The sequence below is a fragment of the Capra hircus genome, chromosome 14 (assembly GCF_001704415.2).
Source record: "Capra hircus breed San Clemente chromosome 14, ASM170441v1, whole genome shotgun sequence".
Lineage (NCBI taxonomy): Eukaryota > Metazoa > Chordata > Mammalia > Artiodactyla > Bovidae > Capra > Capra hircus.
This window is the reverse complement of record NC_030821.1, coordinates 91,403,061-91,417,647: the sequence shown is the minus strand read 5'-3', so window position 1 is coordinate 91,417,647 and position 14,587 is coordinate 91,403,061. Positions and strand designations below refer to the sequence as shown.

General features: G+C 45.3%; 1 protein-coding gene across 4 annotated transcripts in view; it reads right to left on the bottom strand.

The window, feature by feature from the left end:
* SMAP1 (small ArfGAP 1) overlaps positions 1-14,299 on the bottom strand; it is a 180,919-nt gene extending 166,620 nt beyond the window's left edge. For all 4 annotated transcript variants that reach the window (XM_018058822.1, XM_018058824.1, XM_018058823.1 and 1 more), the window contains exon 1: positions 13,963-14,299. In XM_018058822.1, coding sequence (XP_017914311.1) covers positions 13,963-14,080 — 118 coding nt within the window. In that variant the 5' untranslated portion in view covers positions 14,081-14,299. The remainder of the gene's footprint in view (positions 1-13,962) is intronic.

The following is a 14,587-nucleotide window of genomic DNA, read 5'->3' as shown; positions in this document are numbered from 1 at the left end:
AAATTATTCAGATTTGGGAGTCTCATCTGCATTTCTTTATAACTTTTAGAGTCAACTTGTCAATTTCCACCAGAAAAAGCCTTCTGAGATTTTAACTGCAATCATGTTGAATCTACAGGTTAATTTGGAGAGAGCTGACATCTTAAAAAGACTGTGTCTTCTAATCCATGAACATGGTGTATCTCTCCATTTCTTTAGGTATTCTTTAATTTCTCCCAGTCTTCGGCAGTTTTCAGGATACAAGTCTTGCATTTATTTTGTTACATTTATCACTACATTTTCAGATTTTATAAATTGCAAATGGTAATTTCAATTTCTACTTCCCAACTGTTTGTTGATGGTATATAGGGATAATTTTTCTATAATCATCTTGATATATTCAATTACTGGTTCTAATACTTTTTAAAAATAAATTCCTAAGGATTTTCTACTTAAATGGTCATGTTGCAACTGTTAAACTACTCAAGTGCTTCAGAGATTTTAACAATAATTTCTGCAAGAATGTCTAACTTAAACTGTATTCACTTCACCTTCCTATGGGGTTCCCTTGTAGCTCAGCTGGTAAGGAATCCACCTGCAGTGTGGGAGACCTGGGTTCGATTCCTGGGTTGGGACAATCCCATGAAGAAGGGAAAGGCTACCCACTCCAGTATTCTGGCCAAGAGAATTCCATGGGGTCCCAAAGAGTTGGACACGACTGAGCAACGTTCACTTTCACCATCTTATGCCCTCTTAAGTGTATCCCAAGCAGTACCTATTATAAAAATCTAGGTTCAATGTATAAGTTTTTATCACAAATCCACTTGTATGTAATAAGCAGAACAATGACCCCAAAGACATCCAGTATCTAGATCTGTAAATATGTTACCTTCCATGGCAAAAGAAACTTTGCAGATATAATTAAGGGCATTGAGATGGTGTTCTTTTGAATTATCTAGGTAAACTCAACATAATCATGGCAGTGACGTAAGCAGAGAGTGAGAGATCTGAAGACAGCACCATGAAGATGGAGGAAGTGGCCAAGAAGCAAGGATCCCAGGTGACCTCTATAAGCTGGAAAAGTTTCTCCCTAGAGTCTCCAAAAGGAACACATTTGATTTTAGCTCAGTAAGACTCATTTTGGACACCAACCTCCAACATAACATGATACATTTGTGTTGTTTTAAGTCACTAAGTTTGTGATGATTTTTAGTATCAGCAATAGGAAATTAATATACTAGTGATGATCATTCCACTTCAGTAAATATACTTCTGCTAGTTTTAATCACTATGCTGCACACCTGAAACACATTATAAACCAACTATACTTCAATTTTTTTAAAGTCCAGAATAAATCATAATTTTTTGTAAATTTTCTTACATTGGAAGATAAAGCTATCCTAAATATGAATTGTTACAAAATTTTAAAAATTCCTTTGATTTTCTTTTTAAGTTTGCATTCAAGCTGATCACTTGAAATGCACGCTTTAAAAAAGATCAGTGGGAAACATCTGAGGATCTGTCATCAATCACTCTTAGAAGCAATCACTTGGATCTCATAAAATGAAGAACAAAAGTTGTGGATCAGGGAGTGAAAAGAATGGAGGACTACTAGCCAGATTATAATTATCTCCCCTTTGTACCCTCAAAGTCCTTACATTTACCACTCGAAATGCATGTGAACATGAAATCAGCACATATTTCCAACAGCATCTCATGTAAGCTCCTATTTTGTTTTAAGCAAAATACTTTCAAAAAGTCATTTCTATATGATATTATGGGTAAATGCCATTCACAGTTAACAAAACTCCATGTAACATCTTAGGCAAAAAACACTGACACTACCAAATGTACATGACTTACTGAAAACGCACCTACAGGTCTCTTCTTTAAAATGATGACTGAAAGCATACCTTGCCTTTAGTAGTTGACTGGAAGAGGTGGGGATTGCTTTGATTTTACTCTACTCCAAGAAAGCAGTAAAATGAAAAGGTTCCACATAAAAGGACTTCTCAACCAGTAAAGAATATTCCTGTTAGCTACATGATATGCCTTGAAGCTAATTAAAAATAGTAACACGTAAATTTGCTCAGCAAGACCTAAGTCATCAGTGAAAAGTCTTTAGAAAGTATAAAAGTCTGATCATGATTCAAAGTTCAGTAAGTCCCCCAAATATTTTATACCCTCAGTAATAATTACAGACCCTCAATAACAAGTTTTTAATTAACAATAATAGTAAATACTAGCATAGAAGTAACAAGAGGCAGGGAATTTAGGAACCAGCACAGACCATGAGGGAGATGAAATAAATCTTTGCAGTAAGGCTCAACAAGGACAGGGACAACTGGTCACCAAGCAGTTGTCCCTGCTTGTCCCTTCTAGCAGAGTCTAGAAGCAAAGCTTAGACTCACACCTGGCTTTACTAACTTACCCAAGGACACTGCTTTCCAATTCTACCATGCTAATTCTATGGTACAGGGAGATAATCAGTACCTGACCTAAGGATGTAACTGCAGAAACAGAAAACAAAGAAGTTATGTGGAAGACCCCCCTTCGAAACAAAAACACTAAAGGACTTCTCTATCGATTCGATCAATTCATAGAATAAAGTTTAGTGATCAGAAAAAAAAAATTCTATTTTGTTGAAATTGGTATTTTGAAGTCAGGCTGGTTATGCTATTAAATGCAAAGAGATAAAGTAAAATAAAGACTGTCCACAATTGAATACATTTAGCAATAACCTCTCTGACGAAGACCTTATGTTTGGTGGTGGTGCTTTAGTTGCTAAGTTGTGTTCATAGGCTGTTTGCAAACCTATGGACTGTAGCCCGCTCCTCTGTCCATGGAACTTCCCAGGCTAATGGAGTGGGTTGCCATTTCCTTCTCCAGAGGATCTTCCCAAACTAGGGATTGAACCAGAGTCTCCTGCACTGCAACTGAGCCACCAGGGAAGCCCCTAAGTCAGCTTGAAGGTGATAATCTCTTCCCGCAAAATAATCTCTTCTATCACAAATTTCAACTACAAAAGCATATGTTTTCTTTCAAGCATGTAACATGCAGCTAGCAACACACACTCTGGAGCTAAATCTACCAGGTTCAAAATCTTGACTCTATGGTCCAGGTTCCCAACTCCATCTCATCCAGTAAAGCTGGGAATTTCCTCTAATGCTTATACCTGCTCCTCTGGCCGATACCCCTAGGCTGGGTTCTAGAGATAGCTGAGATATGCTGAAACACTGACGTGCTCTGCTGACACTGTCTGCTGATACTGTCGTCGTTTTGTTGCTGTGTCTGACCCTCTGCGACCCCATGGACTGTAGCCCCCCAGGTTCCTCTGTCCACGGGATTTCGCAGGCAAGAACACTAGAGTGGGTTGCCTTATCCTCCTTCAGAGGAATCTTCCTGACTCGGGGAGTGAACCTGAATCTCCTGCTTGTCAGGGGGATTCTTAACCACTGAGCCACCTGGGAAGTCGCGTCTGCCAATATACTGGAGGAAAATACACACTATCAATAATGTTGTAAGGTCCCCAAGTCTACCCGCAAGTGCGCTACTTCACCAAGAGGACTCACAGGACTCAACGTACACGTGTACTCATGGCTACGATTTCTTACAGCAGAAGGATACCAAGCATACTGGCAAAAGGAAAGGGTACAAAAAGCGAAATGCGGGAGAATCAGGCACAGGTGTGCAGAAGTCCTCTTCCGGCGGGGCTGCACTCAAAATACTTCTCAGCAGTGAGTTCTGACAGTGGATGTGAAAGGCTGCCAGCCAGGGAAGCTCATCAGAGATTCCGTGCCTAGGGCTTTTACCTGGGAGCTTGCCTAGCCCACATGCAATCTCCAGACTCCCAGAAGAAAAGCAGGTGTCCAGCAGAAACCATACTATTTGCCTAATGAGTTTAGGCGCAGTGACCGACATCACTTAGGGTGATGAGACCCTTCCACATCCAAGCTCCTGGATGCCAGTCAGGGGCCAACTCTGGAATCAATCCTGCTTCCAACAGACCAGCAAATCCTTTAATGTGGACCTCACCTACCTGTTCCTCGATTCATTCCCAGCTCCCAGAAAAGTACTTGAAATATATGGTAGCCATCAAAAAATTTTTTCATGAAAAAATTCCTGGCTCTACCATGTCCTAGCTGGGTATCATTGGGAAAGTTACTTAAGTTCTGTGTGCCTCAGTTTCCTCACTTGTATTACCAACTTCAAAAGATTATACTGAGGACTAATTATATGTCAATTCATATGTGTAAAATATTTGATAAATATTTGATTACACCAGTGGCTGGCAAGAATGAAGCACTATATAATTTGTGTATCTATAACCGTATTTTTTTGTTTGTTTGAACTTTCAACTTTACAGTTTTACCTTCTCCAAGTCACAATGAATTCTCCCAATACTAAATTTCTAATGAATCTATAATCTACACATAGATTAGAATTACCTGATCATTGTTTCATACCTACTGAGCTCCCTAACCACTTTATGGACCACATCCAGAACTTTTTTAGCACATTTGACAGTACCTGACATGATACTTGACCTTTGCAGTGCCCAGAAAATACTGACTTACCAACAAAAATTATATGTTTGTTAAATCAACTTTTTACAGTGGTCAGAATGTAACACAGTCAACACTTTTGATAATAACTGCAACTTAAACAAAATGGCTTCCAAGTTTCTTTGATCTTCCTCTATTGAGAAGAGAAAAATGAATTGATTCTATCCAGGGAAAAGACCGGTAATGGCAGCAGCAGCAAGGAAAAGGCTGGAGTTTATAATGTATAGAATTACAATGTTAACTATTTGACTTTGCCTTACAGAGAGAACGGGCTGGAGTCTATAAAGGTCAGTAAGGGCTATATATACATCTTGTACAGCAAGAATTAAGATACAAATTCACTTAGGTACTGAAATCAAACATGAAAGCCTATACTTTATAGTAACTACTTTTTAATCATTGATTTATTTTTGAGGCTACAAAATGCTGATGTTTAGATACTCATTCACCATAAATGATGTATTGTTCCTAACATATTTCACTTGTTTATAAGCGAACCAGTTCTTTTTAATCGGATAATTGCTTTACAAAGCTGTGTTTGTTTCCACCACAGAGCAACGTGAATCAGCCTAAGATTACATATATCCCCTCCCTCCTGAGCCTCCTTCCCGGCGGCCCACCCCTCTGAGCTCCCTGCGGCGCGCAGCAGCTCCCCACGGGCGATCTCCTTCACAGGTGGCAGCGCACATGTCAACGCTGCTCTCTCGGCCCACCCCACCCTCTCCTTCTCCCCCACGTTGACAGGCCACTTCTCTACATCTGTGTCTCTATTCTTGCCCTGGATATAGGTTGATCAGTACCATTTTTCTAGATTCCATGTATGTGCATTAATTTACGATATTTGTTTTTCTCTTTCTGACTTACTTTATACTGTATAACAGGCTCTAGGTTCATCCACCTCAATTCAACAGACTCAAATTTGTTTCTTTTTATGCCCGAGTAATATTCCATTGTGTATATGTACCCCAATTTCTTTATCCATTCATCTGTTGATGGATAGGTTGCCTTCATGTCCTGGCTGTAAACAGTGCTACAATGAACACCGGGATATATGCATCTTTTTGAATTATGGTTTTATGGCACCCCACTCCAGTACTCTTGCCTGGCAAATCCCATGGACAGAGGAGCCTGGTGGGCTGCAGCCCATGGGGTCGCTAAGAGTCAGACACGACCGAGCAACTTCACTTTTACTTTTCACTTTCATGCATTGGAGAAGGAAATGGCAACCCACTCCAGTGTTCTTGCCTGGAGAATCCCAGGGACGGGGGAGCCTGGTGGGCTGCCGTCTATAGAGTCACACAGAGTTGGACACGACGGAAGTGACTTAGCAGCAGCAGCAGGATGAACATTTCAATATTTAAAAAAAGGAAGACAAAGACGATGAACTGGGAGAAAAGCAGCCAAAGTTATAAACTGATGAGTCAGAGAGACCCATGGTTTCCATACCAGCTCCAATATCAGAACTTACACATAATCAAAAAGGGAAACCTGAGAATCCACAGAATTCTGGGAACAGAGCATCAGACTGAAGTTTAACATTCTGAGAGAAATTTTAGATTGATAGGTCTCTTCTCTGGGTGCAGAGACCTGGGTATGGCATAACCCCGCCTGGAGGAGGTCGCCATTAACCCCACCATAGAACCACCAGAGCTTACACAGGACTGGGAAACAGACTCTTGGAAGAAACAAACAGAACCTTGTCCACCAGGACTCAGGAGAAAGGAGCAGTGACCCCACAGGAGACTGGCAGACGCATGGGTGGGCGGTGTCCTGCTGCAGGGTCGGGGGCACTGAGTGCAGCAGACCCCCTTCTGAAAGAGGTCCCCATTATCCTCATTCAGTTCAGTTCAGTTAGGTCGATCAGTGGTGTCCGACTCTTTGCGACCCCATGAATCGCAGCACGCCAGGCTTCCCTGTCCATCACCAACTCCCAGAGTTCACTCAAACTCACATCCATCGACTCGGTGATGCCATCCAGCCATCTCATCCTCTGTCGTCCCCTTTTCCTCCTGCCCCCAATCCCTCCCAGCATCAAAGTCTTTTCCAATGAGTCAACTCTTCACATGAGGTGCCCAAAGTACTGGAGTTTCAGCTTTGGCATCATTCCTTCCAAAGAACACCCAGGACTGATCTCCTTTAGAATGGACTGGTTGGATCTCCTTGCAGTCCAAGGGACTCTCAAGAGTTTTCTCCAACACCACGGTTCAAAAGCATCAATTCTTCGGTGCTCAGCTTTCTTCACAGTCCAACTCTCACATCCATACATGACCACTGGAAAAACTATAGCCTTGACTAGACGGACCTTTGTTGGCAGAGTCATCTCTTTGCTTTTCAATATGCTATGCAGGTTGGTCATAACTTTTCTTCCAAGGAGTAAGCATCTTTTAATTTCATGGCTGCAATCACCATCTCCAGTGATTTTGGAGCCCAAAAAAATAAAAGTCTGACACTGTTTCTACTGCTATCCTCATTACCTGCACCATTACTGGCCTCAGGTCAAATATCAGGGAGGGAACACAGCCCCACCCATCAACAGAAAATGGGATTAAAGATTTACTGAGCATGGCCCCGCCCATTAGACCCAGACTCCCCCTCAGTCAGTCTCTCCCATCAGGAAGCTTCCATAAGCCTCTTATCCTTCTCCATCAGAGGGCAGACAGACTGAAAACCACAATCACAGAAAACTACCCAAATCTGATCACACGGACCGGAGCCTCATCTAACTCAATGAAACTATAAGCCATGCCATGTAGGGCCCCCCAAGACGGACCGGTCATGGTGGAGAGTTCTGACAAAACATGGTCCACTGGAGAAGGGAATGGCAAACCACTTCAGTATTCTTGCCTAGAGAACCCCATGAACAGTATGAAAAGGCAGAAAGATAGGAGACTGAGAGATGCACTCCCCAGGTCGGTAGGAGCCCAATGTGCTACTTCTCCAACATGGAGAAGAGTGGAGAAGTAACTCCAGAAAGAAGGAAGGGATGGAGCAAAAGCAAAAACACCACCCAGCTGTGGATGTGACTGGTGATGGAAGCAAAGCCTGATGCTGTAAAGAGCAATACTGCATAGGAACATGCAATGTTAGGTCCATGAATCAAGGCAAATCGGAAGTGGTCAAACAGGAGATGGCAAGAGTGAACGTCGATATTTTAGGAATCAGCGAACTAAAATGGACTGGAATGGGTGAATTTAACTCAGATAACCATTATATCTACTACTGCGGGCAGGAATCCCTTAGAAGAAATGGAGTAGCCATCATAGTCAAGAGTCCAAAATGCAGTAGTTGGATGCAATCTCAAAAATGACAGAATGATCTCTGTTCATTTCTAAGGCAAACCATTCAATATCATGGTAATCCAAGTCTAGGCCCCGACCAGTAATTGCACTCATCCCACACACTAGCAAAGTAATGCTCAAAATTCTCCAAGCTAGTACGTGAACCATGATGTTCAAGCTAGATTTATAAAAGGCAGAGGAACCAGAGGTCAAATTGCCAACATCCGCTGGATCATCAAAAAAGCAAGAGAGTTCCAGAAAAACATCTATTTCTGCTTTACTGACTAAGCAAGACTTTGACTGTGTGGATCACAATAAACTGCGGAAAATTCTTCAAGAGATAGGAATACCAGATCACCTGATCTGCCTCCTGAGAAATCTGTATGCAGGTCAGGAAGCAACAGTTAGAACTGGACATCGAACAACTGACTGGTTCCAAATAGGAAAAGGAGTGTGTCAAGGCTGTATACTGTCACCCTGCTTATTTAACTTATATGCAGAGTACATCATGAGACATGCCGGGCTGGATGAAGCACAAGCTACAATCAAGATCGCTGGGAGAAATATCAATAACCTCAGATATGCAGATGACACCACCTTTATGGTAGAAAATGAAGAGGAACTAAAAAGCCTCTTGATGAAAGTGAAAGAGGAGAGTGAAAAAGTTGGCTTAAAACTCAACATTCAAAAAACTAAGATCATGGCATCCGGTCCCATCACTTCATGGGAAATAGATGGGGAAACAATAAGGACTGTGACAGACTTTATTTTGGGGGCTCCAAAATCACTACAGATGGTGACTGCAGCCATGAAATTAAGACGGCTTGCTTCTTGGAAGAAAAGCTATGACCAACCTAGACAGCATGTTAAAAAGCAGAGATATTACTTTGCCAACAAAGGTCCGTCTAGTCAAAGCTTTGGTTTTTCCAGTAGTCATGTATGGATGTGAGAGCTGGACTATAAAGAAAGCTGAGCACGGAAGAATTGCTGCTTTTGAACTGTGGTGTTGGAGAAGACTCTTGAGGGTCCCTTGGACTGCAAGGAGATCCAACCAGCCAATCCTAAAGGAAATCAACCCTGAATATTCATTGGAAGGACTGATGCTGAAGCTGAAACTCCAGTACTTTGGCCACCTGATGCAAAGAACTAACTCACTGGAAAAGACCCTGATGCTGGGAAAGAGTGAAGGTGGGAAGAGAAGGGGACGGCAGAGTGTGAGATGGCTGGATGGCATCACCAACTCAATGAACATGAGTCTGAGTAAACTCCGGGAGTTGGTGATGGACAGGGAGACCTGGTGTGCTGCAGTCCATGGGGTCGCAAAGAGTCAGACACGACTGAACTGACCTGAACTTAGAGAAATTATAATCACAGACTTCTGCTTACCTAAATTTATCCTGCAAGTATTAACATCATGATAAACACCAGTTCCTATAGGTGAATTGTACTTTTTAGTAAGAATTACTTTGCTATTTCAGGGTTCCTATATAAACCTATTTTAGAGTAACAGTTAATGAAAAATGTCCACCAGCCTCAGCTGCCTGTAGTGGCCTCTAGGACTGGGTCTCACAACTCCATTTCACTCTTCTAATTTGTGAAGAGGTCAGAAAGCCTAGGCTCCCTTGTTGCGAGAGGCCTGGACCTAAGTTAGGTCTGTAGTGTCGGGCACGTGGATGGCACAGGCTTGGCAGCTGCCATCTTTCCAGAGTTAGGACAGCCGACAAATACGTCCAACAGGCACTGACGGGCCACAGCAGCCTGGTTCTCCAATCAGCTGAAGGGAGAGATGCCGCCGCGGCAGTGGTGGCAGAGGCAGTCGTGTGTGGCCTTGAAATCAGAAGGCCAGGAGAGGCTCCCTGACTTCGGCTCCTCCAGCCCTTTCGACAATGTTGTAAGGGGTCTACTTCTGAACAGATCTTATGACGGCCCTAGTGGTTCCGTTTCCTATCCGCTGACATTCACCTTAAGACAGTTTGCGTCCTCTTACATTCTGGCCGGGACCACTGTTATAACCAAGTGACCAGGTGGCTACCTCTCGCCACTCCAGTCCGTCTTCTGACCAGTCACTGCCAAGTCTGATTGTGCTTTAAGACAGCATATTCAAAAGCAGAGATATTACTCTGCCAACAAAGTTTACCCGCAGGCCGAAAGGGGTACACTCATCCCCATATCTGCCGCCTGTCCTCAGCTCTGTGCTTTCACATCCACCCTTTCAAAGGTATTTGCTGAGCTGCATCTCACCTGCTGTGCCCAGGACTGGGGCTACAAGGCAAAACAAGGCAGACAAGGCCCCTTCTGTCTCAGAGCTGCAATCCAATCCCCGATTTCCCAATAATTACCCAAATAATGTTTAATTACAACTGTGGTGAGTGTAATAAAAAACTCAAGGTGCCTCTCACATGCATAAATGGAAGCCTAATCTAACCTGGGAAGATCAGAGAGAATCAATTCCCTTGAAGAGACACTTAAGCAGAACCTGGAAGACAGGTCAACTGACCAGATAAAAAACTGTCAGCTTCCTGGGCAAAAGAAAAGCGCATATGCCAAGGCCCTGGACAGCGCTCTAGGAGCTGTGAAGACCGCCGAGGGACACAAGCTGGGTGCGCGGAGAGCGGCAGCCCGCCGCAAGCGGCCAGGGCGGCGCTGCTCACCGCACTGCTCCAGTGCACTGAGCACGCGGTTCTGAAGCGGCGCGTGTGCTGAGAGGGCTCGCGCGCAGAAATGCAGCGCCCACCAAGCAAGCTCCCTTAGGGTCTTGCAGCACGTTTAGAGCGCTAATCTGATACAGCGCTTAGTGGTGTGTCCTCGAGTCAAGACTGTGGAGTGAAGAAATGCGTGTTTGATCTGGGCCAAGAGTGTAACCTCTCCATACCAGGCAGTCTCTAGGGTTCAAGCATCTTCTGCTTCCAACCACCCCAAAACTTACAAGGCAAGAGATGCATTTTTCATGCCGACCTATACATGCTCAGACTGACAGCTAGTATTTAGCGCAGATGATAAATACTTCAAACAGTGAAGAGTACACTTTAAGTCAGCAAGGGGCTCTAAATCCTCCCTGCTCCATGAAGTGTCGCCAACTAGTCACCGACAGAACTGCTTTCAAAGTCCCGTGGAGAGCCCACTGAGGCCTCAGGGAGGAAGGGCGGCACCATCTGCTTGCTCTTACTCTCCGGTCGCTCAACAGACTCGCTAAGAGTAGGACCAAGAGCAGGAAACTGGCACCTATGCCATCCTTTGCTCCTTCCTCCCTTCCCAAATACTATCAAATCAGGAAGCACACACTGGTGACCCAGTAAGAAAATGTCAAAATCCAAGGGACAAACTTCTGCCAGTTGGTATAAGGCAACAGAACAGGGAAATCTCTAGCCCTAAAGTCTAGTTCTGGTACAAAGACCCACGGGGGGAGCATACTTTTTAAGAATGAAAATTAAGTTAACTAGGAAATAGCTTCAAAATACATGAAAAGTTTGATGCAGTTTGTTAGGCGGTGAAGAAAAAAAAAAAACATCAATACACATATACAGTATGGAACCACTTACAATAACTGAGCTGTAAAAATAAGACCCTTAGCATGTCTTTCAAAAGCACATTTAACTGTAAAGCAATTATCCTCCAGGGGCTTCCCTGGCGGCTCAGTGGTAAAGAATCTGCCTGCCATTGCAGGAGACATGGGTTCCATCCCACGGTTGGGAAGATGCCCTGCAGAAGGAAATGGCAACCCACCCCAGTATTCTCGCCTGGGAAACCCCATGGAGAGAGGAGCCTGGCGGACTACAGTCCATGGGACTAGAAAAGAAGTGGACACAACTTAGCAACAATAGCAGTTAAATAAAACAATTTTATCCTCGAATTTTTTTAAAAAGTACAATCAGAATTTCACTACCTACATTTACTACGTCAACTGGCACGTGCGCGTGCGTGCCAAGTCGCTTCAGTCGTGTCTGACTCTTTGCAACCCTATGGACTGTAGCCCGCCAAGCATCTCTGTCCATGGGCTTCTCCAGACAAGAATACTGGAAGGGGCTGCCAAGCCCTCCTCCAGGGGGATCCTTCTGACCCAGGAATCGAACCCAGGTCTCTTATGTCTCCCTACACTGGCAGAATAGTTCTTTACCACTAGAGCCACGTGAGAAGCCCTGTCATCTGGTATACATAATAAATCCAATATCAAGAAATAAACCAAGATTTCTACTAAGAGAGCCCCTTAGATCATACCAAAGACTCAAAAACTTTACAAAATATATTTAATCATAGCAACTGCCTCACCATCTCAATTTTTTTCAATTATTACAACTATGAAATTGTTTCATTCAACCAATAAGTGCTTTGAACTATTTGCTTTGTTTTCCCCTTGAAGGACCAAGATGAAACAATGAAATAATTTAGAAGATCATCTTAACACGATCCTAGATTCAGTAGCATCAGGAAAAAGAGCTGACCTTTCTAAATCCTGACTGCGGCTCATGCCCTTCACACCAACCACATCCTTGAGCTCTCGGTACTCTCTTCTGTCCCACTTCCTCCACTTCTCAAAAACAAAACCACACACACAGGACCAAACAAAACCAAAATAAAAAAGACATCTATTCAATACATATCTACTGACCTCAGCAGCAATCCAACATGTGAGGAATACTACTACTCCCTATTTCTCACGTCAGAAAAAGTAAACGTTTTGTCCTAATGTGCGAAGAACCTGATTATATCCTTCTCCCACCTCAAAAGCCATGAACACAAATGTCAACATGTTGTAAACAATGGCTTTCTCTAAACCTATAAATTATTTTAAGAAGCATTAGTGAAAATCTGACTTTACAAAGTACCTTTCGGCAGAAAGAAATCTGAACAAAAATTATTTTTGAATGGTTTCTATAAAGAAAGAAAGGGAACTGCTAAAACTGTTATTCAATCTTTAATGAAGAGATCTAATACTAGCATCTCTAACTATATGATTAATTACTCAAAATGCATACAATTAAACTTATATACTGGCCTTTTAAAGGCCCATTTTCCAGTATTTCACTAGTGCAGTGATGAGTAATAGAGCCTCAATACAGAAAGGAATTCATTCTCCAAAAACCACACACGTAACCCGTATCAGGTAAACAAATACTAGTGCAATAATCGGGCGTGTGCAACTCTGCCTGAAAGGTTGGCCCCAAGTGACTTTACTATGATATTGAAAAGTGCTTCATCAACGGTCCGGTTCCAGTCCAGTCACATGACCTCCCAGTAGCCGGGGACCGTCACGGTAGTAAAGGAACCTGCCAATGGCGTGTGGCTGAGTCTTGTCAAGCATCACCTGCCCACTGAGACTTGACTCATTTACACAGCGTTAAAGAACGGGAAAGCTTCAGGAAAAGTCGAGGTCAAACAATGCAGAACTCTTCAATTACCTTCCCAGAGACTGACTGCGGCTCCGGAGAACCACTGGTCTCTCACGAATTCACAAATACGCCGGGTTTCATTTTCTACCCGTATGAGGGTTTAAAAAAAAAAAAAAAAACTCTGAAACGTGTTTCCCGTGAGATTACTTATAAGACATTAAATATACATCAGTTCTCCAAAGCCGAAACATATAGGCTAAAAATAGAGTGTCTATTTCAAAGGCTGAGGCAGAAGCCCTCCAACTGAACAAACTAAAATTAGGTTCCTCTCATGTCTGGATCTGAAGAACACCCCTTCGACGTTCAAGAGACACAAAGACCAGGGTCCACATATAGACTCCCGCGGACTAGCCGGTCGGAGAGAATCGAATTAAAACCTTCAGCAACACAGAAGCCCCGCGTCCAAGAAGACTCACGTTAACGAAACCGCTTCTCATTCGGGCCAAAATCCAGGCTGGAACACAGCACGAACGCCCAGCTTCAAGCCCTTCCCCAGCTGCCTCGCTGAGCGCGCCCCGGGCGAGGAGTGCTGGGAGGACCGCCGGGAGGACCACCCGAGGGCTGCCCCGAGGGCTGCCCCGAGGACCGGCCGCCGGCCAGGGGCTGCCGCGGCCGCCCAGCCCCGCAGCGCCCGGACGGAGGACGCGGCCCGCCCGGCCGCCCCACCCGCCGCGGCACCTGCCGGGCGGCCCGCGCCGGCCCGGCGGGAGCAGGGGACCCCGGAGCCCCGGCCCGAGGGTCGCGCCGCGCTACCTTTGGCCTCGCAGTCGGCGCAGTACTTGTTGTCCTCTTCCCTCAGCAGCTTGGACAGGATGAGCTGGTGCTGCTCGTTCAGCTTCTGCGCCTTCTCCCGGCATGAGCGCGTCGCCATCGCGGCGGGGTGGACGCGGGCAGCAGCCGGGCGGGACGGGCGGGGGGCCGCGCAGCTGGACGCGCCGGGGGCCGCCGGGGCCGCTCGTACTCGGCCGGGAAGCGGCGGCCGCGCCGGCTGGAGAAGGAGGAGGGGCGGCGGCGGCGGCGGCGGAGGCGGCAGCGCCGACGTGTCCCGCCTCCTCGCCGGGCCGGCCCCGCACGCACCGCCGAGCCGGCGAGGGGGAGGGGCCGGGGCCAAGGCTTCCGGGCGGCGCCGCCGGAAGGAACGGGCGCTGACGCGCCGCGCATGCGCTGGGTCTCCCGCGAGCCCAGCCCGCGGGGCGCTTCCGCTCCGGCCTGGCGCACAGGTGGTTCCGGGAAGGTGCCGCGCCTTACGCGCGTGTGGACTTCCGCGCTCTCTGCAGACGCTGTCGTCGCTGGGGACCTCAAGTCTGACCCCGTAAAGGACGACCTTTCCGTGTGCTTCTTTGCCTTTGCACCTGCGGCACGACATTGGAAAGGCAGA